Below are 25,258 nucleotides of genomic sequence, written 5' to 3' on the forward strand. Positions count from 1 at the left end.
AATACATACCACACATGTACACACAACACACATACAAACCACACATACATATGTACAAATACAACACACATATACCATACATATGCTCACACACAATATGCATATACACAATACATACCACACATGTACACACAACACACAGGCACACACACATATACACATACACATATACATAATACACACATCACAACGCATACATTATACACATACACACACACCACACACATACACCACACACATACACATATATACACACGCATATACATACAAATCACATACATATACCCATACATACATGCACCATATACACATACACTCCACACTCATACATATACGACATACATACACGACATACGTACTTGTACTCACCTACCCACAGCACACAGACACACATACCCATATACCTGCAATACACATATTCACATACACACAACATACACAACACATACCATACATGCATATATGCACACAGCACACGCTCTATTAGCATCGACTCCAACTTCTAGTGACCCTATAGGACAGAGCAGAACTGGCCCATCGGGGTTTCCAAGGAGCAGCTGGTGGCTTCGAACTGCTGACCTTTTGGTTAGCAGCTGAGCTCTTAACCACTGCGCCACCAGGGTTCTAGCACATGCTCGTCCCTTGGTATGTCAAATGATGGAAAGGAAAAGCTGTGACTGATATCACTGTGGCTCTATTTCCGCCCTGAGCTCAACAGTAACGGGGTGGACACCATCCCCTCACACTCCCCAGCCCCGACGAGACACCCTGTTCTCCTCGCGGGGACGGAGCGGCAGGATGTGGTTACTGTGCCCCCCGTCCACCATCTCGGTACAGCCATGCCCACGACCAGGCCTGTGTGGACAGGGGACCGACGAAGGGCACATGAGCCCGCATTAACAACCACCTGAGCAGCACTTGGCTTCACAGCTGAGGGGAGGGGCCTTCTGTGGGCTCTCTGACTCTGGGTGGCCTGTCACCTCTGACTCACACAGCCATCTTCTTGTGCGTTTTTGTCTGGGGAGCTGGGAGGAAGAGGTAGAGCATGCAGCCGCTATACAAACCCCGCACCCCCACCATTGACACAACCACTGTGAGTCCACTTGGCGCGCGACCTTACGGATGTGTGACCCTGCCTGATGTGCCACCCCGTTCGACACGTGGCCCCATGGGCCATGTGCCCGCCCGCGTGTGGCCCGAGCCCCCACACACCTGCTTGGGTCTCTGCAGGAGCTCCTGGGCCGCTGCCGTGGCGAAGATAGCCCTGTTGCTGCCTGGGCTGAGCTGCAGGGACAGTGACAGTCCCGCCACCAGCTGGACGCCAAGGTCCGTGATGGCCACCTTCTCATCCAGCACCATGACGGTCTTCTCGGCCAGGATGGCATCTGACAGGGGCGACAGGATCTGAGGGCAGAGCACAAGACAGGGGAGGCTGCTGCGAGCCCAGGAGTCACCCACAGCACGGGAAGCTGGGGGGAGGTCTCCCCACGGGGTCCTCCTTTAACACCTGCAGCTCACCTGTGTATGTGGAACGCACTTCTCCGTGACAGCAAGGTGGTGCCACAGGGTGGCACCCCTCTCCCTACCCCACAAATAAGCTCCATCACCACCAGCACCACCCCATCCTCGGGAAGTGCCCACACATTCACTTCCTCTATGCCTGCATGCTGACAAGGTTAGAATACTTTGTTCCCTCTTCCAGCCCACTTCTGAGACGATCGAGTTCCCATCCAGCCCGAGGCCGGGACCGACAGAGGCCGCCACAACATCCCGGACGGATGGGAAGAGGCTTAGGGGCGGCGGTCAGTGAGGGGGGTGGCCGATGACACCAGCGCATCTCCAGGGCTTCGGTCCCAAGCGGGCCCACTGGGCATCTCTTAGGGGAAATCACGCACCAGAGGGTCACATGGGACCCAACCAGAGGAGCTGGCCCAGTGTTTCTCTGATGTAAGTAATATAGGAAGAATTCCAAGATTTCTGTCACAACACCATGCCACTTATATTATGCCCTTAACAATGTCTTTAAATCTACTCACTGTGAAAAGATACTGTTTTAAGCAACGACATAAGGCTAAGATTCTCAGCGGGGCAGGGACATGGGGAGCCTGGGCTGGATTCTCAGTGGGGCAGGGACACAGAAGCCCTGGACTGGATTCTCAGTGGGGCAGGGACATGGGGAGCCTGGGCTGGATTGTCAGCAGGGCAGGGACACAGGAGCCTGGGCCTCGGGGCATCGTACCTGGATGGTGGTCATCCCAAGCTCCTGCCCAACCAGGACTTGTCCTCCCTGCAGCTGGGCGATCCTGGGCTCCACCACCTGCATGAAGTCGTGCACCAGCTCGGTGATGTCCACTTGCCAGTCAGAGCCCAGCAGGTGGGCCAGGTGCCCCCCAGGCTCAGCCCCCTCGGCCACAAACTGGGTGAGGACCCGCACCATGGCATGCTGGTACTGGAGGGTGCAGCCCCGGCCCCGCCGCTCCTCCTCGTCCTCCTCCTCGCTGTCCCGGGCTGGCCTGTTGAAGAGACAGCTTAGTCTAACAGGTGCTTCTTGTTGGTCACCTGTCAGGGACTGTGTGCGGACCACCACATGGGCTGCAAACGTGAGCCGCTGTCCCTGCCTTCACGGGGATCACAGCCTGGTGTGGGCTCAGACAGACAAGCAGGGGCGACATTCAGAAAGTGTAGCCACCGGTATGCATGTTGCCATGATGCTGAGTAGGTTTCAGCGGAGCTTCTAGACTAAGACTAGGAAGAAAGGCCTGGCAACCTACTTCCAAAAACCAGCCAATGAAAACCTTATGGATCACAACAGAACTCTGTCCATATAGTGCTGGAAGATGAGCCCCCTAGGTTAGAAGGCGTTCAAAATACACAGTGGCTGCAACAGTGGACTCGAGCAGACCACCGATGAAGATGGTGCAGGACCGGGCAGCATTTTGTTCTGCTGCACATGGGCTCACCATGGGTCAGAGCCGACTTGATGGCAGCTAACCACAACATGGACGATTGTTACAGCCCTATAAACCAGTCCACAAAGGAGGTGCGTGTGTAAGCCAGGGCAAGGCAGGACGTGAAGACAAAGGCAGTGAGGGCCAGGAGGGGACAGATGTTGGTGCGTCCCTTGTTACCTGCGGCCTCGTGTGCCATCAGCCCCTTCTCGGCACCATCACGCCCTCCAGCACTCAGCCCCTTGCACTCAAGCCTGCTCGAAGAATCTGCATGTTCTCTCAGAGAGGTACCGACTCCCTGCTCTGCTGAAGGGGCACACAGGCTCCGGGACCACGCCCTGGCCCAGTTCTGCACTGGCTGGTGGTGGCATCCTGCATGTCCTTGTGCACGAGCCTCATGCCGGGGCTTCTTTGTGATGACAGAGTCTCTGAACGCAGCGCCTGGGCCCCTACCTCCCCCTGTTCACTTAGTGCCCGTATGGGCACCTGATGGTGGATAGTGGGGACCCTGCAACTCTATCCCATTGATGTCGAGTCGATTCCGACTCATAGCGAGCCTGTCGGACAGAGTAGAACCGTCCCATAGGGTTTCCAAGGCTGTAATCTCTATGGGAGCAGATCCTCAGGTCTTTTCTCCCCAGAAGCAGCTGGTAGGTTTGAACTGCTGGCCTTTTGGTTAGCAGCTGAGTGTTTAATTTGCATTTGAATTACGGTGTTGGTGAAGAATATCAAATATACCATGGACTGCCAGAAGAATGAACAAATCTATCTTGAAAGAAGTACGACCAGAATGCTCCTTAGAAGCAAGGATGGCGAGACTTCGTCTCACATACTTTGGACATGATACCAGGAGGGACCAGTACCTGGAAAAGGACATCATGCTTGGTAAAGTAGAGGGTCAGCGAAAAAGAGGAAGACCCTCAACAAGACAGATTGACACAGTGGCTGCAACAATGGGCTCAAACATGCCAACGATCATGAAGACGGGGCAGGACCAGGAAGCGTCTCGTTCTGTTATACATACGGTTGTCGTGAGTCGGAGCCGACTGATGGCAACTGACAACTATGACATTGGGAAAGAGATGATGCGCTGTCTGCTGGGGATGCAGAGAGCGTGAGGTGGAAGGCTGGAACCTCATGTGAAAAGCACGATGACAAATGAAGCCAACACTGAGCGCATCAGAGCCGAGACATGGACAGGGGGAGAGGTATCATGGACCCCCTGGATCCAGCCATGCCTGAAGGAGCACACGGACTGAAAGTAGCTGCCCCTGAGAATTCCCTTTCTAGCCTCAGCACATCTGACGTGGGTTGCTGCTGGGGGGTCTTGGCAAGCACACCCACCTCTTGTTGGCGATGATAGGCACCCTCCAGCCCTTGATCTGGCTGAGCTCAGTGTCGGAGACCTCGATGTGCAGGGGCAGCTGGGGCACCCACACCGTCATCTCGAGGGCGCCGTGCAGGTGTTGGTAGGTGAAGTTCACCACCACATTTACCCTGCCCTTCATCTCCTTGCCGTTGACAAAGACGTAGTCGCACCTGTCAGACACCTGTGAAGTGTGAGAGGGCGGGGACGCGCATGAGTTTCCAGTACAGTCTATCACCTGAGTGTGAGACAGGTGAGTCAAGATGGCCTCAGCACATTGGCCCCAGGTGTTTACATCTTCATAGCAAGCTGAGGCCCATTTGCCCAAAAACGCACACCAGCGCCAACTCAAATTTGTGCACAGCCAGTTCTTTTAAGAGTAGCCAAATCGGCAGGTTTTTAGCCGCTTAGAGCTTGTCTGCTTTGTAAACCCTGTGAAATTCCCCCAGTACCCGCCAGCCATGCCAAAAACCAAATCAGCTGCCACTGAGTCGGTTCAGACTCGTGGCAACCCCATGTGGCTCCTTAGGAATTTAAAAAAAAAATTATTATACTTTCGGTGAAGGTATGCACAGCAGTTCAGGTTCCCATTCAACAATTTCTACACAAATTATTCAGAGACACTGGTTACATTCTTCACAACGAGTGAACGTTCTCCATATTTCAGTTCTGGTGTTCCACTTCCATTAATCTAGTTTCCCTGCCCTCTTATATTTTCATCCTTGTTTTACAGTAATTGTTGACTGTTTGGTCTTATGTGGATGATGTTTTTAAAGGAGCACAGTACTCATGGGTGATAGTCTTTGCTGTGTGAGCTAATCCACAGGGTTTTCAAAGATGATTTTTTGGAAGTAGATCACCAGGCCTTTCTTCCAAGGTGCCTCTGGGTGGACTCAAAGTACCAACCTTTCAGACTGTACCACCAGGGACTCTGCTAGCCCTTGATAAGATAAGCCCTGTAGTTATCAGGGTCCCCAGCTGTCACTATCTTCAAGGTTCTCTGACCCAGAGACCCCATAATCCCATGTGAGACCCCCTCCCTTCTCCTCTTCCCCGGGGTTTCCATGCCCTCTTTCCTTCTGGGGGCTCCCTGTGCTGCCTGCCTCTGGCAGACCTCCTGCTGAGGAGACTGTTCCCTGCATTTGGGTGGCTGTCTTAGTCATCTAGTGCTGCCCTAACAGAAATACCACAAGTGGATGGCTTTAACCAAGAGAAGTTTATTCTCTTGCAGTCTAAGAGGCTAGAAGTCCAAATTCAGGGCATCAGCTCCAGGGGAAGGCCTTCTCTCTCTGTCGGCTCTGGAGGAAGGTCCTTGTCAGCAATCTTCCCCTGGACTAGGAGCTTCTCCACGCAGCAACCTGGATCCAAAGCATGTGCTCTGCTCCTGGCACTGCTTTCTTGGTGGTGTGAGGTTCCCATGTCTCTCTGCTCACTTCTCTCTTTTATATCTCAAAAGAGACTGGCTTAAGACTCTATCTAATCTTATAGATCTCATCAATATAACTGTCCCTAATCCATCTCATTAACATCATAGTGATAGGATTTACGACACACAGGGAAATCACATCAGATGACAAAATGGCAGACAGTCATACAATACTGGGACTCATGACCCAGCCAAGCTGACAGATATTTTTGGGGGACACAGTTCAATCCATGACAGTGGCCAACGTGTCCATCCCAATAAACAGCTTGTCGTGCACCACTGCTATTTCACGGTCTTTTTCTAGTTCAGCCGCGAACTTCCTCGGAAAGGGAAGAGCAGGGGGTATTTTGAGGTCACTATTGTGAGGAGTGGGAATCCGTGTGTGGTGCACATGGTTAACGCGCTCGGCTGCTAACTGAAAACTTAGTGGTTTGAGTCCACCCACGGGTGCCCCGGAAGAAAAGCCTGGCGATCTACTTTTGAAAAATCAGCCATTGAAGACCCTGTAGAGTACACCTCTGCTCTGACACACACGGGGTCACCAGGAGTCAGGGTTGAACTGAAGGCACCTGGTTTATGTGTCAGGACTAGCAGCTAAACACTAACCCTTAAGAAGAAGTAGGTAGACAGGGAAGGAGGGAGGAGGTAGAAGGGGAAAAAGGAAGTGAGGAAGGCAGGAAAGAGATGGACAGGCAGACAGACAGACGATAGAGGCAAACAGGCGGTAAGACGCATTTTTAGAGCAGCAGGCTGTTCACGTGAAGTCAAGCATTCTGGATGCTCTCTCCTGGCAGGGGAGCTGAGACCAGGAGCCTGGTGGTCAGCCTGGCGAGCATGCCGCCCCGTCCCCCGTGGATGAAGCGAGTGGGTGCTGGGGCGCACTAGGTATAGCCGTGCGTGCAAAGCTGAGCTCTGGGTTTTTCTTTAACTCAGTGTTTATCACTCAGGGTGGTGAGAAAAGTGGGACCAAGATGCCGGAGAAGGATGGGGTGCAGGAGAGAGAAAGAGGACAAAGGGTCTGTGCAGGGTGCTCTGAGGGGAGGTAACGATGAGGTCACACACGCCCAGGCTTGGACCTGGGACACTGGGACCGCGCAGCAGGGAGCTGAGACAGGGATAAGTGTGCGTGTGTGTGTGTGTGTGTGGGCATGTGTGCGAATGTGAGTGCCTGTAGTGAGTGTGCATGCGTGTGTGTGACTGTGTGTGTGTGTAAGCATGTGTATCTGTGTGTGTGTGAGTGTGTGTGTGCGCATATGTGATTATGTATGTGTATGCATGTATGTGTGTGAGCATCTGTGTGCATGCATGAGTGTGTGATCATGTGTATTTGTGTGTGCATTTGAGTACCTGTGTATGTGTGTGCAAATGTGTGTGTTTGTGTGAGTATGCGTGTGTATCTGCGTGCATGCGTGTGGATGTGTACATGTGTGAGTGTGTGTGAACCATCTGTGCTAAATAACACAAACACACACTATTTGGCTGGGAGGTTGCACACCTAGGCCCCCACAATCATCTGGTGTCCATGCACTGCCGTGTCCACATCTGTCTCCAGGAGGTGGTCAGGACACCCATCGGCCAAAGCTGTCTGCTTCTTCCTTGGGGCACACGGGGGGTTGTCTTGTCCTTCCAGCTCACTTGTTGTTGAGTGGGGTGCGGCTGTGACTACCCTGACCCACGTCATTCCTCGCTGGAACATTTCATTTCTGATGAGAGACCTTCCAGGCTGTCTTGCCTGGTGGCCGGGGATGTCTGAGACAGTGGCAGTCCAGCAGCCTGCACCCTTGGGGGCTCTGACACAGACAGCCTTCTCCCTCGGGGCAGGGGCAGTGGATGGGAATTAACCCCTTGTGTGTTAAGTCATTGAGGCTCCAGGGTGTTTGTCATCTCAGTCTACCTCTAGCTCGTAGGGGCTGCTGCACAATATTCTGCTTACTGTATTCATCAGAAGAGAGTGCTCCAGGGTGAAGGATTTAGGAGGCTAGGTCTGGTAAGACGTGAAGACAGAGAAGGTAACAGGGAAGAACCTATGAATGTGCTAATTCTCGCAAACGCAAAAGGACCCAAGAATGCAATTGGGGTCAAAGCTGGGGGGCAGAGGTCTCAGTTAGGAACAGGCTGCACGGGCATCACTCCTGAACATCAAGCTTGGAGTCTCCCCTCCTAATGCTAATGACTTGCTAATGAAGGAAACTGTATGCAAATGGAGTAAATAGAAATCAGGGAGGAGTGACTCATGGCCTTGCTGGCTTTGCTTGGAGGAGGAATCGAGGAAGTCGGGGAAGGGATTGAGTGGAATACCAAGATGGAGGTCTCAAAGGGAAAGACTTCGATGGCAAATAAAGGGGCCGTCCTGAGCCTGATGAGTATATAGCTCCCACATCTAGTCCCCTCAGAGTCCAGTTTCACTTCCTGTCCTAGATTGCATCAGAGCGGCTTGTATCTGTCCAATAAACGTTCCCTACTTTTGTTCAGATTCCTCGGTGGTGCAAATGGTTAATGTGCTTGGCTGCTAACTGAAAGGTTGGAGGTTCCAGCCCACCCAGAAGCACCTCAGAAGAAAGGCCTGGCAACCTACTTCTGAGAAATCAGCCAGGAAAACCCTATGCATCACAATTCTACTCTGACACACGTGGGGTCACCACAGGTTGAAGTAGACTTGACAGCAACCATTTAAAAAAAATTTTTGCTCACATCAGTTGGAGCAGGGATATTAGACACACACAGAGGAGGCGGCCGTGTGCAAACAGGCAGAGACTGCAGCAATGTGGCCACAAGCCAAGGAATGCCGGCAGCCACCAGAAGCCAGAAGAGGCCAGGAATAAACTCTCCCCTGGAGCCTCCGGAGGGAGCACAGCCGACTGACACCTTATGTTGGTCCAATGGTAAGGCTTTTGTACTTTTGGCCTCTAGAACTCTGAGAGAACATGTTTCTGTTAAGACACCAAGCTCATGGTAATTTGTTACAGCAGCACAGGATACTCATATACCACCTTTGCCCCACTTCTTCCTCTGCCCTATCCTGCTCCCTCACTCCGCTCTCCCAGGGGTCTCCCGAGAGCCCCACTCAGTAAATCGCACGCGTGCCCCTCAGGCGCTGCTCGAGACCTGACCTAAAACTGGTCCGAGCCTCAGTTGGGAAGACACAAGCCTCATCCCTGTTATGGACTGAATTTTGTCCTCCAAAATATGTGTTGGAATCCTAATCCCTGTACCCGTGGATGTCATACTGTTTGGAAATAGGGTTTTCCTTGTTATGTTAATTAGGTCATATCTGAGTAGGGTGGGTTCTAAATTCAATCACTTCCGAGTTATAAAAAGAGCAGATTACAATGTGTGGCTAATTGCCTCCATGAACAACTGCCTCCTTTGCCATGAGACCAGAAGAACTAGATGGTGCCCTGCTACCATTACAGAACATTTTGATCAAACATTCTATAGATGAATCCTGACCAAAATGGGTAAAACACAGAATTTCAAATTCTCATGGACTCCAGACTTTCTGGAGCCATGAAGGCTGGATGAACCCCCAAAACTATTGCTCTGAGATAATCTTTAAACCTTAAACCAAAGATATCCTCTGAAGTCTTCTTAAAACCAAACAATAGTTTAGCTTAACTAGTAAAGCATATCTGCCTTAAGCATTGTGTTGTTTTAAGATCTATCTATATGGGATCAAAATGACAACAGAAACTCGAAGATTAGACAGGAACCTTAGGGGGCAGTGAGCTTATGTTAATGGGGGAGGAACAACTCAGAAAAGGAGGGTGAGAATGGCTGCACAACTCAAAGACTGTGACCAGTGTCACTGAATTGTAGATGTAGACACTGTGGAATTGGCGTATGTTTTGCTGTGTATATTCTCAACAACAACAAAAACTAAGTTATAAAAAAAATCAATTAACCATAGGAAAGAGCAGATTAGACACAGAGGCATACACACGGCGGGTAAGACAGACGCCACGTGAAGATTCTCTACAAGACAAGGAACACCCGGAACTGCTGACGAGGGAAGAATCGGCATGGTCTGGACATTGAGTCTCAGAGCTGTGAGAAATAAGTTTCTGTTCTGTAAAGCCACCCGCTTGTGGCATTTCTGTTACAGCAGCACTAGGTAAGTAAGACATCCCCCAAAGGCCAACCTGAGCCCCAACCACCACCTGGGCTGGAGAGAGAAGCTGACATGTGTTTCTGTGACAGCCAGGCCAGGCAGAACCACCCCCCAGGTTTCCAACATCCATCTTTCCCTCCATGACCTGGTCATTGCACCAGGATTGGTAAACATTATACACGCTTCCCTGGGAGATGGAATGAGAAATGCAACAGTCTAGGTGAGCTGACGAGACCTGTTCATTATGTCTCATTAATACATGACTAACGGTACACATCCAATAATTTATTAACTACCACTTTCCAATGCTGACGGCTGGGAGGGATGATCCATTAAAACCCCTGAACCTCCTTCACGATCCATTCCAGCTGGGTGCCCTGCTCCGTTATGGGGACAGAGTCAACATTTTTGACTCCAGTGTGCGCAGCCTGGCACTTGTGTAACTTTAATGACATTTCCTTCTTTTCTGTTTAAATGTAGGATGAATTTAAATCTTATTTAAGCATTACCAACATTCGTGGTGTGCTGAGATTTGTGTTCCTTGGTATTTTTCTTTTATTTTTTTCTAGAGCTAGATCTGATGATAATGAAATTCTGTTTCCTTTTATCCCTCAAACTTGGCAAAACTAGACACCCTACAGAAGTCCTTGTGCCCGATTTCCAAGCAATGTGCATGCACCTTTTTGAGAGTGGCCTCTATCCTGCACTAAGTGAACAATGTTCATAATAGTGGTCACAGGAAGAACGGTGGTGTCTTAGTCATCTAGTGCTGCTATAACAGAAGTACCCCAAGTGGACGGCTTTATCAAACAGAAGTTTATTCTCTCACAGTTTAGGAGGCTAGAAGTCCAAATTCAGGGTGCCAGTTTCAGGGGAAGACTTTCTCTCTGTCAGTTCTAGGGTAAGGCCCTTGTCATCTATCTTCCCCTGGTCTAGGAGCTTCTCAGCGCAGGTACCCCTGGGTCCAAAAGATGCGCTCTGCTCCCAGCAGTGCTTTCTTGGTGGTAGGAGGTCCCCCTATCTCTCTGCTTGCTTCTCTCTTTTATATTTCAAAAGAGAGTTGACTCAAGATAAAACTTAATCTTATAGATTGAGTCCTGCCTCTAATATAATAATAACATCTAATAATAACGTAACCGCCTCTAATCCCACCTCATTAACATCATAGAGGCAGGAGTTACAATACATAGGAAAATCACATCAGATGACAAAATGGTGGACAATCACACACTACTGGAACCTTGGCCTAGCCGAGTTGACACATATTTTTAGGGGTCATAATTCAATCCATAACATGTGGCTAGTATTTACTGAGTATTGGCTATATGCAAAATGCCGTACTGAACATGGAATATATTTTTCCCTTCAGTCCTCACGATAAGTCTGTCGTAAGTCTATTGTTGGCTGCTGTCGAGTTGGCTCTGACTCATGGTGATCTCATGTACGGCAGAACAAAACGTCGCCCGGTCCTGCACCACCTTCATGATCGTGGGTAAGTTTGAGTCCACTGTTGAGGCCACTGCGTCACTCCATCTCACTGAGGGTTTCACTTGTTTTCACGGACCTTCTACTTCACCAAACATGATGTCCTTTCCTAGTGATTGGTCTTTCCTGATGACACGTCCAAAGTAAGTGAGTCAAAGTCTCATCACCCTCCATTCTAAGGAGCATTCTGGTTTTATTTCTTCTAGGATCAATTTGTTCACTCTTCTAGCAGTTCACAGTATACTCAATATTCTGCACCAAAACCACAATTCGAATGTGTCAGTTCTTCTCTCTTCCCTTTTCACTGTCCAGCTTTTATCAAACAAAAATAAAAGTTAAGAAAATGCAGATCCCAGGGTCCTCCGCAGCTCAGACTCCTAAGGAAGCTGACTGATTCCACTGACGGAAGGCGGCTCTCAGCCTGATCCAGAGTCCTTCTATTATCCTCACACTCACCGCAAAGAACGCTTGAAACGAGGAGGTTCTTACAAAGACAAATCCGCCCACCAGTTCTGAGACGCTCTGCTTTGATTTTATCTTCTTAGGTGGACGAGAACTGATTATGAAAACCTCCCTCCCTCTCGATCCCTTCACAATAGTCCGGCTTTGCAGCTTGCTTTGAGCTGGAGGATTTTCTGCCTAGTATCCAGCGATGCTGGACAGTCATCTGTTAGGCTAGTCCGACGCGTCTAAAGCCTGCCTGTCAAGCATCTGCAGGCTCTGTAGACCTACTGCGTTTCTTTACCATCTGTGTGAATAGCGCTACCAGCGGCATCTAGGTCCTGCCTGGCACTGCAGGGGTACTGCCGGCATCACCTGAGGCTGGATGGTGGCTGCGGGGTGGCAGAGCCAAGACCAGAAATGACCACTACATTTCCGACATCACCCTCGGCTCTGTGGCGCTTCCCCTGTTCTGCAGCCCTCCTGGCAGTTCTCCGAGCTGTTCAACAGCCTTCTGATAAACGTAATCCACTCCATTTCTGCATGAATCAGCCAGAGTGGCTTTCTGCTGCTTGTGACTATGACTTCTGACGGCAACAAAGGTTGGGTACATCAGTGAGGCCTGCCTGGATCAGCACTGGGTGGACATGTGAGAAGCTGGGAACACAAGAGAATCCACAGGTTTCGGAGGCCAGAAAGATCCAGAGTCCGGAAATGCGCTGTCTGATATAGCAGCCGCTAGCCGCATATGACTCTTTCATTTTTTTTTAATTGTGGTAAAAATAAACCCACCAAAACATTCGCCAACTGAACACTGTCTACGTGTACAATTCACACACACTCATTACATTCTTCAAGCAGTGCAACCATTATCGCCATCTCTTCCCAAATCATTCCACAGCCATTAATGTGAACTCACTGCCCCCTGAGCAAAAGTCCCCCTTCGCCCTCCCTCCGCCCCTGGTAACCACTAATAATCCCTGCTTTCTATGAGTCTGCCAGGTTCACAGATGTGAGATCACATGGTGTTCGTGCCTGCACACTGACTCACCTCCCTCAGCACGAAGTGTTCAAGGTTCCTCCATGTGGTGGCACGGCGCTTTCCTTTAAACTAAAAACTTCCATTCCTCGGTCACACTGGCCACATGTCCAGCACTCAGTAGCCACTGTGGCAAGGGTTCTGTACTGGACAGTGTAGACAGAACAACTCCACAGCTCTACGGATCAGTGCTGGTCAGAGAAGAGAACGGAACTCAGCTGGAAAGCCCTGAGCCTCTTTCTGAGGTCCCTCTACCGTGTGCAGCCTCCTGATGGCCCTCGGATTGTGCAGCGGTGAGATGGGGGATGGAAGCTTTAACTGACGACCATCCTCCCGTCTCCGAATCAGACTTCTTCATGTCTCTCCTGGAGGTCTTCCCTGCCCCAGAGAGTCAGACATGCATTCACTCCTCCCACAGATGTCTCCTGAGACCCAGCGATGAGCCAGGCTTTGTTTGGGGCTCTGGGGACACAGCAGAGGACAAAGTTTAAAAAAGACTAGAGCTCAACTGCTAACCAAAAGGTCAGTAGTTTGAATCCACCAGCCACTCCTTGGAAACCCTGTGGGGCAGTTCTGCTGTGTTCTCTAGGGTCGCTCTGAGTCAGAATTGACTGCGCGGCAAGAGGTTTGGTTTACCCTCATTGAGCTTACACGGTAGAGGGACAACTGACCGTAACAAGGAAAACAAGCAAAAGGCATGTAACACGGAGTGTCAGACTCACTTGCCATGGAGTCGCCTCTGACTCATGGTGCTCCGTGTGTCTCCGAGTGGAACTGTGCTCCATGGGGTTTCCAATGGCTGACTTTTCAGAAATAAGAGGTACCTCTGGATGGACATGAACCTCCAACCTTTTGGTGCTGTTTTATACTTCCTTAGTGGAGTCCTGGTGGCGCAGGGGTTAAGAGCTCGGCTGCTAACCAAAAGGTGAGCAGTTCAAATCCACCAGGCGCTCCTTGGAAATCCTGTGGGGCAGCTGTGCTCTGTCCTGTAGGGTCGCTCTGAGGCGGAACTGGCTCGATGGCAATGAGTATTTTTTGTTTGTTTAGTGCTCCAAGTCAGAAAACACCGTTTGAATGTGTTCAAGAATGACAAAATCTGTCTCAGACTCTACTGCGGTGGTACAAATGGTGAACGCACTTGGTTGCTAACTGAAAGGCTGGCGGTTCGAGCCCACCCAGCAGCTCTGAGGAAGAAAGGCCTGGTGATCTACTTCCAAAAACTCAGCCATTGTAAGCAGTTCTACTCGGACACACATGAAGTCATCGTGAGTCGGAGCTGACCTGACGGCCACTGGCTCCGGTTATGTCAATGAGTACGCGTCATCTTTTAAAGTTTTTTTTTTTTTTAAATTTCACAAAGCTTTGCCGTATTTAAAGGCTCTTTCACACTGGCTGTTAAAGTCTAAACACCTCATTAGAGGTTTTCTTTTCAATTGTTATGTCTCCATGTTTTGCTGGCTGAAAGTGGGGGGCTGAGACAGGCTCCTGGTAAAGACATCAAACAGAAGAGAGGGAAGCTCGCAGTGAAGAGCCAGCTCCTCCCCTGCTCCCCGTCCTGAGCAGGGGCCCCCTCACCGGTCCTCGAACCTCCTCCCAGGGGGTCTATGCCCCCACAGCAGCCCGTCTGCACTCTGCATTTTCTCCACAATGAAGCTTGGCATGCTGCATTCTGTTCTTTTCCCCTTAAGAGTGCAGCTCGTGCGTCACTCCAAACACTTCTGGGGGGTCTCAGGCTTCTCAAATCCAGAAGGTGACGAATTGGAGCCGCGCTTCGGAAAGTGACGGCCAGATCAGTGGAAAACGGACACCGATTTTCCTTTAAACGCGGGATGGGAATGGAGAAGGCAGCGTTTTGAGGTGACTGCGCAGCGTCTCGCGAAGCTGGGATGTGAAGCTCTGGGGCGCGGGGTCCCAGCCGGCATCCAGTGCCCCCGATGCACCCTACCAGTGGCAGCACTCCCTCGGAACACGGGCAGTGCGCCCCCCTCCTCATCTGCAGGCCAGGCTCTGGCACACTGCCTACTGCTCTGCGTCTGCTTCCATGTGAAGCGTCGACACAGGAGAATCAAGCTGGCCAGTGGTCCATTGGAATTGCACGTGTTCTATACCTCCCCCCCTTGGTGACCACCTCCCATCTGGTCTGTCTGTCACACTGTGGTGGCTTGCATGTTGCTGTGAGACTGGAAGCTCTGCCACTGGTATTTCAGATACTGGCAGGGTCACTCATGGTGGATACGTTTCAGTGGAGCTTCCAGACTAAGACAGACTAGGAAGAAAGGCCTGGCAACCTACTTCCAAAAATTAGCCAATGAAAACCCTCTGGATCACAACGATCTGATCCCATTGTGCATGGGGGTGCCATGAGTCGAGGGTCGAGTTGCCAGCAGCTGATAAGAACAACAGGCAGCGTCAGGCCACGGTGCTGTCCTCTGTGTTTGATACGTGTGATTTCCTCCTGGACGTCGTACACTCACGGGCAGGAACCTGCCTGGTGGACCTCTGTGTCTCCAAGACCCAGCACAGGGCCTGCGGTCGGTGCTCAGTCAGTATGAGCTGAATGATCAGTGAGGCCGCAGTACGGCATATGCTGTATGTTAACAAGTGTAAGCCGACCACACGGGGCAGACCTGGGAACCTCTGAGGGTCTAACATGACAGACATGGCGGCCCAGCCCATCCTTACACCACCCCCCTTACCTCACCCAGAATAGGGCTTTCGGTTTGAAACAACACGAACCTACGTGTATGTGAAAACTGACATGGTCTCTGACTCCCAATGCTTGGTAAGTTCTCGGTGTAGACTGGGACAGTGGTTGTTAGCCCTGGCTGCACCTTAGAGTCACCCGGGACGGGGGACAACAGGGGTGACTGAGACTGGGTGTGGGGTCTCCTTTTGGGGTGACGAGAATGTTCTGGAACTAGACAGTCATGATGGTTGTACAGCATGGGGATGTATTAAACGTCATCAACTGTACGTTTTATGGTATGTGGATGTTACCACAATGAAGACAGGAACCTAAACTAATAGCTATAAGCAATTAAATACCTTTATATAAATAAAATATTTAAACTAAAAACTATAAACATTTCAAACAACCAAAAAAGACATTAGCATGTGTGAAGAATACTTAGGAATATCTGTACCTTTTGATGAAGTCATTTTACCTCTTGGGATCTGTCCCAAGGAAAAAGATAAAGATTGAGCTATACAGTTAAAAAAAAAAAAAAAATGCAGATGCTAGGCCGACTGTATCAGAACACCTGGAGGAGGGTCCCACATTGGTGTTTCCACAAAGCTCATCCGTGGCGGAAAGCGTGCTTCTGAAGCCTGACCTTGAGTCAGCATCACCCAGAGGACTTGCTAAGTCAGACTGCTGGGCCCATCCCCAGGGGTTCTGCAGCTCTGGGGGGAAGCAGGAGATCTGCTTCTCCAACAAGCTCCAGGTGAGGCTGATGCTTCTGGTCTGTGAGTAGGGCTGGTGGAGAGCACAGTCTTACCGCGTCAGGACAACCGTGTGTGAGTTCTAACCTGTTGTGCAGCTCTGTAACTCTGAGCCGTTGACTAGTCTTTCTCATCTTCAATTCTACTTTCCACAAATGAGACGGGCTTAATGACAGGCCTTCTCCATGACCCACGGTTGGTAAGAATACCCAAGGGGAAGACAGATGAAAGTGCTCGGTACATGGGCAGGTTGCGTGCTGTTAGCTGCTGTGGAGTCAGCTCCGAATCGTGGCGAATTTGTGTGTAACGGAAGGAAGCACTGCCCGGCCCTGTGCCATCTTCATGATCGTCGGTACGGCTGAGCCCATTGTCGCAACCACCGTGTCAGTCCACCTCATAACAACCACTGCCATTTTTACAGCTGTGTGGCTAAGGGTTAATAAACTCCTGACTGCTTAGAGCAATAATCTCCAGACTTTAGAAAGCATCAGAATGAATATGGTAGGTGAATTTTCTAAAAATTCACACACCCAGGACTTGCCCCAGATAGTCTGATTGGCTGGGTTGGGACTAGGGTTCGGGAATATGTGTTTCTAATCATCACCCTAAAGAGGCTGGGGACTTTGAGAGACACTGGCCTACTCCAAACCCAGCTGCCCGCTTTTGCCGGGAGCCACAGTGATAGAGACATCATCTACTTCTTTTTTCCCCAAACGCACAAAGCCCAGGGGACCTCTTTCCTTCTGCATGAATGCTTTCCAGAAAACCCCACAGATGAATGCTTTCCAGTCTCAGCAAGAGGCTCTACGGATTCCACAGAGTGGACAAATGGCAGGAATAAGCTGGGGCACTGTTTCTAAACGTGCCGGCTGGTAAGCCTCAACATGGGGTGCTTAGTAAAAATACAGACCTCCAGGTCCCGCTCGTGAGGATTTTTAATTGGTAAGTCTAGGTTGGGTCCGGGAATCTGTATTTTTAACAAGCAACTCTCCAGCCCTGAAACCGCAGGCGAGTTTGGGAATGTTAACTAGCGGAATGGAATCTACGAAAGACTGGGGAAAGGTCACTGGTATTTCCCGGACCCACGTCCCCACTCCCCACTGTGGAGGGCCCCAAACAGCCCAGGCCTGACTGGTAGGAACCAAACCTGCAAGCCTTCTAGTTCTTTCTCAGTTTTATGGGAAGGGTCTCCAGCACCTGGGCCCCATTGCCAAGCCTCGCCGCTCCAGCCCTGCTCTTCCCAGTGCCCAAGCACGCCCCTGCTGTCCTGAATTTCCATGTAGACTAACTCTCTGCACCCCAAAAAGTGAGCAGAGAATTAAAAAAAAATCCAAATCCTTTAGGGATTTCTTTAAATGTTTGAAGTCAGTAAGTTGTCACACTGAGCCATCTAAGTATTTGTAGAAGCCATCCCTGTACCAACATGTCCAGCAATTACTTAGTACACGTGGAAGTAACTAAACCACATAAGTGGATCCCATTAAACCCAACCTAAATGCACCCCCAATCCAACTGCCCCATAGCTGGATACCAAACATGGCCGCAGCCACTCGAAACCATCTGGCATAGAAGTGGGGTGAAGAGAAAATCGGAGGGGAATTACGTGATTATGGCTGAAATGTCTTACTCTGCAAGTCTTATTGCATCCTAAGTCCATGCACGCGAGGTACGGGTGGTAGATGAGAAGCAAGGTTTGTAGTGTAAGCATTCAGAGGAAAACTGCTTCAGCCCTCCTCCACGCTTAGAAAACCAAACCAAACCAAACCATTGCCATCGAGGCAATTTCCACTCTTAGCGACCTATAGGACAGAGCAGAACGGCCCCATAGGGTTTCCAAGGAGCGGCTGGTGGATTCGAAGTGCTGACCTTTTGGTTAGCAGCTGAGCTCTTAACCACTGCGCCACCAGGCTCCATGCTCAATGAAACGTAATTTCCTTCTAGTGGGAAATTCACTTAGTAAAGCAGCATATAAACTATTAAACACACTCTGCATTTTCTTTTTTTTAGTGGGAATTATGCAAAGCAGATTTTATCAGAATTCCTGTGCTTAAGCGTCTTGCTTATCTGACATGAAATACTGACAGTGGCAAAGACAACACACAGCTCACGATACATGGCGGCAACAAGGACACGGATGACAGACTGGTTAACAGCTGCCCGAAGTCCCAAGATCATTTAAGGTGAGCGGCTTTGCCGGAAAACTTGAAAGGCCCCGAATCTTACAGCTCGTATACGAAAGACACTTGACAGGCTTTTCCAAAATTTTACAAGAATCATAAAATTTTACCTGACATTAGGAATATCGAGTTATCAAGTGGAAAGAAACTTTTCTAAGTTCTCAGTAATGAAAAAGAAATCTTGATCTACCAGGCCAAAAGAAAGGAGCTCTGGTGGTGCAACAGTTAAGCGCTCAGCTGCTAATCTGAAGGTTGGCGGCTGGAACCCACACAGCTACTCTGCAGGAGAAAGACCTGGTGATCTGTACCCGTAAAGATTACAGCCTAGGAAGCCCTATGGGGCAGTTCTGCTCTGAAGCAGGGTGTCGCCATGAGTAGAAGTTGACTTGCCGGCATCCAACAACACTAATAACAGTCTGGAAGAGGGAGTTGCTAGGTTGTGCAAGAAGTTAGCACTCGACTACCAACTGAAAGGTTCAAGGTGCCCCGGAAGAAAGGCCTGGTGATCTACTTCCAAAAGGTCACAGCCTTGAAAACTCCACAGAGCATCGAGACCCCGTGGGTGTTCGCCTCTGACACACACAGGGGTCTTGACTGGCTTACTGGTTAGCCTAAAGGAAAGACTGAATTATCTTTTAATTCTTTCACTAAAGAAGTTACAAAGACATTTTCAGGAAAGTTCGAAATAGATTCAGCCAAAAAATACAGGAAAAGGTATTACAGAGGGAAATCAAGAAAGTACTTAATAAAAATAATGTGATTTTTCTAGATTTTGTGATGTTTATAATATCCTCCACTTAAAAAACATGTGATTTGTCGTTGATTTCTCTTCTCAGTCTAAATAAATCTTCAGTAATTTGGGTATATAATTTTCTATTTATTTTCTCAGACATGGGTTCCCCAGCCCAACTGGGAAGCTCCAAGCCCCCCAGAATCTGGGGCTGCCCCTGCCTGGCCTTGGATTTCTGGATGCTCCCACTCCTCTCGCTGTTCTGTCCACATGGCCTCTCCCGGGTCCCTCTGTCTCCAGCCAGCCTGGAAACGGATCCTTCACTGGTTTCCATGGAGGATAGCCTCACAGAACGTTTGCCAGAATTACGAAGTTTTCTGCAGGTTTCGGGCTGCAGGAGGGCTCACGCTGTCTCTCACGTGTCCTCTCGCCTGCCCTCAGAGTCTCTCTCTTTCTTCTCCCCTAGAAAAACCAGCACAGTGCTCCCTTGCTCAGGAGGATTGACTCCACCAGGCTCAGGACCCCGAGCCTGAAAGGTTATTGAGTTACAGCCACACTGTAGTGTGCACACATCAGCAGCTGAGCAAATGCTTCCACGTTTGTACATCTGTGCACCTGTTACGGATCAAATGGTATCCACCCAAAAGATGCTGAAGTCCTAACCCTGTACTGGTGACCTTGTCTGGGGAAATAGGGTATTTCTTTGCAGATATTATCAGCTAAGTTAAAATAAGTTGTTTTTTTTTGCAGGTGCTATCAGTTAATGGGAGCCCTGGCAGCACAGTGGTTAAGAGCTCAGGCTGCTAACCAAAAGGTCAGCAGTTCGACTCCACCAGCCGCTCCTTGGAAACCCTATGGGGCAGTTCTACTTTGTCCTATAGGGTTGCTATGAGTTGGAATCGACTCAACGGCAATGGGTTTGGTTTTGGGTTTTATCAGTAAATGAAGTCGTACTGGGGTAGGGTGAGTCCTAATCCTAACCCCTTCGTGTAAGAGAGAAGGACAGACAGGGAAACAGTCACACACAGGGGAAGACGCAGGTGAGGATCCATCTACAAGCCAAGGAACGCCAAGGAATGCCTGGGGCTACAGAAGCTGGAAGAGACAAGGAAGGATCTTCTCTAGAGGGGAAGGAGGGAGAGAAAGAGAAGGGGGGGGCGGAGGGAGGGAGAGAAGGGGGGGGCGGAGGGAGGGAGGGAGGGGGTGGTAGAGAGAGAGAGGGAGAGAGAGAGAATAGCCCTGCCTATGTCCTGAATTTGGACTTCAGCCTGCAGAGCTGAGAGAAAATAAACATCTGTACATTCTTGTACTGGACTGGACGAGCAGGTGGCCTCATTTCTCCAGGAGTGGAATTGCTTGGTCTTTGAATAGATACGTTTCATCCCAAGCACTTTTAAAGGTTTTCCCCTCTCCCTCTCCACAGACAATACAGCTCCCTTTCTAAGAGTCAAAGGAGCCCTGGTGGTGCAGTGGTTTAGCGCTCCATTGCTAACTGAAAGATCGGCTGTTAGAACCCACCAGCTGCTCTGCGGGAGAAACACATGGCAGTCTGCTTCCATAACAATTTACAGCCTTGGAAATGCTACGGGCCAGTTCTACTCTGTCCTACAGGCAGGGACAGATTATCCAATAAGCCAGGTACACTACAGATTAGTAAGTAAGTACAAGTAAGCCCGTGCATACCGTGCTTACTGGTCAATCCGCCCCTGAGGATAGGGTCGCTACGAGTCGGAACGGACTCGACGGCAGTGGGTTCTAAGAGGAATTCTGGTGCCAGCTATTAATGTAATTACAGTTAAGTGACTGTGCCTGTAAGGAATCCTAAGAGGAAGATATGGACAAAGTGGAGCGTTGACCTTTGGGAGAAAGCACATTCTGGCAGGGCGGAAGGAGAAGGCAGTGAGGTGGCGGCTCGGTTGTACTAAAGAGCGTCGTCCTCATCTGGAGACGCGCAGGCGCAGTGCCCTTGGATAACGTGATGTGCTCCTGGAGGGGTGTTCACTTCTGGAGGGGTGGGTCGTGTACTTCGGTATTTGAAAAATCTAGCTCAGCTATTAACCACACTCTGAGACCCCATTTCCTGCTAAGACATCGTATGTGATCACAGGAGAGAAGGCAGAGCCCCACCTGGGTGGTCCTGAAGACTCATTCCCCCACCCTTGCAGAATTTAGCAAGAAACTAGCTCAGCAGGTCTGAGTTATTTCAATGTAAGGACACGATTCCTCTAGCTCACCACGTCTTTCTTAATCTTTCTGTGATGAAACAATGGTTGTTTTTATACGACCCAGCAAAACCACCCTAGACATATACCCAAGAGACTTGAACGCAGCCTCACAACAGGCACACGCACACCAATGTTCATCACAACACTGCTCACAAAAGCCAAAAGGTGGAGACAATCCAGAGGCCCATCGCCAGACGAACGGATAATCAAAATGTGGTCTACCGACACCATGGACTAGGACTCAGCTGGAAAGAGAAATGAAGTCTGGTTGCATGCCACAACGTGGATAAACCTTGAAAACATCATGTTGAGCAACATAAGTCAGTCACAAAGAGACAAATATTGTCTACACTCACTATATGAAGCACTTAGAATAGGCAAAGGTATAGAGATCAGAGCTTAACGGCGGTTACTGGGGTGGGAGGCGAGGGAAAGAGGGAAGTCTGTTTAGGTAGCATTGAGATTCTGTTCATGGGGATGGAAAATATGGCAGTGGATGTTGGTGATGGTTGTACAACATGACTGATGTAATTAGTTTCATTGAATTGTACATGTGAAAAATGTTGAATTGGCGAATGTTGTATTACCTGTATTTTTTACAACAATAAAAAGAAAAAAAAATTGGTTGGGTTTTGTTTTGTTTTTAAATTTCCAATCCAGAGCAGACTAACGCTTTTGTAAAATACGATAAAAATGTATGACTGATGTTCAGAATGTCAAGTTGCTATGTTGTTGCTGTTAGGTGTTTAGTTGTTCTGACTCATGGCGAGCCCATGGGACAGAGCAGAACTGCCCTGTAGGGTTTCCTAGGCTCTCATCTTCAAGGGAACAGATCGCCGCCGGGTTTTCCTACCGTGGTGCTGTTGGGTGGGCTCGAACCACTAACCTTTCAGGTAGCAGCCAAGGGTTAGTATAAGTACTTTTTAAAAAAAAAAATAATTGTGGTAAAGTATATATAACAAAACACTTGCCATTTCAACCATTTTTATGTGCCCAACTTAGTGACATTAACCACATTGACTGTGCTGTTCGACCTCCACCACCATCTGTATCCCGAAACAGGAACTCAGTCCTTGTATATGCGGCAACTCCCCTCTACCCTCCCTCCCACCTCGGGGGACCATGAACCAACTTTAGTCTTTGTGATGGTTGAGCTTGTATGTTGGCTTGGCTGGGCCACGATTCTCTGTGGTTTGACAGTCGTGTGATGTTGTGATCACTTCCATGATGAGATTTGATATGATGTGATCACCTCCATGACGGGATCTGCTGTGAGTAGCCAATCAGTTGAAAGGGAGTTTCCTTGGGTGTGTGGCCTGCATGGAATACGAGGACATTCTGGCAAGGTTCAGGGGCTTTTGCTTGCTCTGGATCCTGCAGCTGGCTCCTATTCATCTGACCTTTTGGGATTTGTCGATCTTCACAGCCTGTGAACAAGAGCCCTGCTTTCCAACCTGCTGATCTTGGGTTCACCAGCCCCTGCAGCTACGTGAAACAGGAGAAGCCTCTATCCTGACCCACAGACTTGGGACGTTTTAGCCTCTACAACCACGTGAGCCATTTCCTTGATATAAATCTCTCTATATATTTATATACTTTACTGGTTTTGCTTCTCTAGAGAACTCAGCCTAAGACAGTCTCTTTGCAGTTGCCTATTCTAGATAATCCACACTAGTGGGATCATGTTATACTTGTCCTTTTGTGTCTGATTTATTTCATTCAGCATGATGTTTTCAAGGTTCATCCATGTTCTGGCGTGCATCAGGACTTCCTATTTCTTTATGGCTGAGTAATACTCCATTCTGTGGATGGACCACATCTTGTTTTTCCATTCATCTATTGATGGGCACTGGGTTGCTATAAATATTTCTAAATACTTTCAGTTTCTAAACTTATCTACTTGTGAACCAGTAATAAGTAGATTACAGACAATGTTAGCTCACAGACCATGCTTTGCGGAGCACTGTGACATGGTCACATAGCTGGCCAGAAAGTTCCTCTTTAAAAATAGCCGACAGAGTGCCTCCCAATTTCCCTATACATTTGTACAAGGTATAGTGGCAGGTCCTCTCTTGTGGGTCTTTCCCTGGCATACCCCACCATGTCCAGCCCACACTCCACCCCATGAGATCACAGGAGCTTGAGGGGGCTGTGTGTGCTCTACAGTTTCTCTGCCTATACATTTTTTTATTTGATCTTTCTTTAAAAATAATATTTTATTGTGTTTTAGGTGAAAGTTTACGCAGCAAATTAGGTTCCCATTTAACCATTTTTATACAAATTGTTCCGTGTCATTGGTTACAATTTTCACAATGTGTCAGCGTTCTCATTATTTCCATTCCGTTTGTTCTGTTTCCACTGATGTAGCTTCCCTGCCTTCTCATCTTTGCTTTTGGGTAAATGTTGACCGTTTGATCTCATATAGCTTATTGTTTAAGGGAGCACATTACTCTCGGGTGATACTGTTTGTTTTATAAGTCTATTATCTGGCTGAAAGATGACCTCCAGAAATAGCTTCAGTTCCAAGTTCAAAGGGTACCTTGGGGCAATAGTCTCAAGGGTTGCTCTAGTCTCTATTGATCCAGTAGGTCTTCCCTTTTTTAGGAATTTGAATTTTGCTTTTCTCCCATTCTATCTGGGACCTTCTATAATGACCCTGGTCAGAACGGTCTATAGTGGTAGCCGGGTACCATCTAGTTCTTTTGGTCTCAGGTTAGGACAGGCCTTGGGTCCTGTGGACTATTATCCTGTGGACTAGTTTCTTCTTTGAGCCTTTGATTTCCTTCATTCTCTTTTGCTCCATACATGTAGAGACCAACAGTTGTTCTACCTACATACTTTCCCAGTAAATTTTACTTTACTTTTGCTCAATGTGTCACTAGAGGTATATGTGCTTTAAAATTAACTAAGGCGAGGCATACTGGGAAGTTAAATCCAGTGACAATGATGTCTATAAATCTACCTGTATCTAACTATATATTTATACCTGTATATCCGTATTTGGGAAGATATTAAGCAATGCAGGAAGCATCAAAAGAAGATGGAAGGAATACACAGAGTCACTATGCAAAAAATAATTGATCAACATTCAACCATCTCAGGAGGCAGCATATGATCAGGAACCGATGGTACTGAAAGAAGAAGTCCAAGCTGCACTGAAGGCATTGGTGAAATACAAGGCTTCAGGATTGACAGAATACCAACTGAGATGTTTCCACAAACAGATGCAATGCCAGAAGTGCTCACTTGTTTATGCCAAGAAATTTGGAAGACAGCTGCCTGGCCAAGTGACTGGAAGAGATCTATATTTATGCCTATTCCCAAGAAAGGTGATCCAACCAAATGCAGAAATTATCAAACAATATCACTGTCTTAGTCATCTAGTGCTGCTGTAACAGAAATACCACAAGTGGATGGCTTTAACAAAGAGAAATTTATTTTCTCACAGTTCAGTAGGCTGCAAGCCCAAATTCAGGGCATCAGCTCCAGGAGAAGGCTTTCTCTCTCTCTCTCAGCTCTGGAGGAAGGTCCTTGTGATGCATCAGTCTTCCCTTAGTCTGGGAGCATCTCAGTGCAGGAACCTCAGGTCCAAAGGACACACTGTGCTCCTGGCACTGCTTTCTTGGTTGTATGAGGTCCCCATGTCTTTCTGCTTGCTTCTCTCTTTTATATCTCAAAAGAGATTGGCTTAAGACACTATCTAATCTTGTAGACCTTATCAACATAACTGCCGCTAGCACTGTTCACAATAGCAAAAAGATGGAAACAACCTAGGTGTCCATCAACAGACAAATGGATAAACAAATTATGGTATATCCACGAAATGGAATACTACCCAGCGATAAAGAACAACGATGAAGCTGTGAAACATC

General features: G+C 48.8%; 1 protein-coding gene across 1 annotated transcript in view; it reads right to left on the reverse strand.

Moving 5' to 3' along the window:
* TMEM132D (transmembrane protein 132D) overlaps window positions 1-25,258 on the reverse strand; it is a 75,807-nt gene that overhangs the window by 7,210 nt on the left and 43,339 nt on the right. Inside the window, exons 2-4 of the mRNA XM_012558034.1 lie at window positions 4,293-4,498; window positions 2,240-2,513; window positions 1,213-1,404 (exon numbers count right to left, since the gene is read on the reverse strand). Coding sequence (XP_012413488.1) covers window positions 1,213-1,404; window positions 2,240-2,513; window positions 4,293-4,456 — 630 coding nt within the window. The 5' untranslated portion in view covers window positions 4,457-4,498. The remainder of the gene's footprint in view (window positions 1-1,212; window positions 1,405-2,239; window positions 2,514-4,292; window positions 4,499-25,258) is intronic.

Source organism: Trichechus manatus, unplaced genomic scaffold, assembly GCF_000243295.1.
Source record: "Trichechus manatus latirostris isolate Lorelei unplaced genomic scaffold, TriManLat1.0 scaffold00131, whole genome shotgun sequence".
In the NCBI taxonomy this organism is placed as follows: Eukaryota; Metazoa; Chordata; class Mammalia; order Sirenia; family Trichechidae; genus Trichechus; species Trichechus manatus.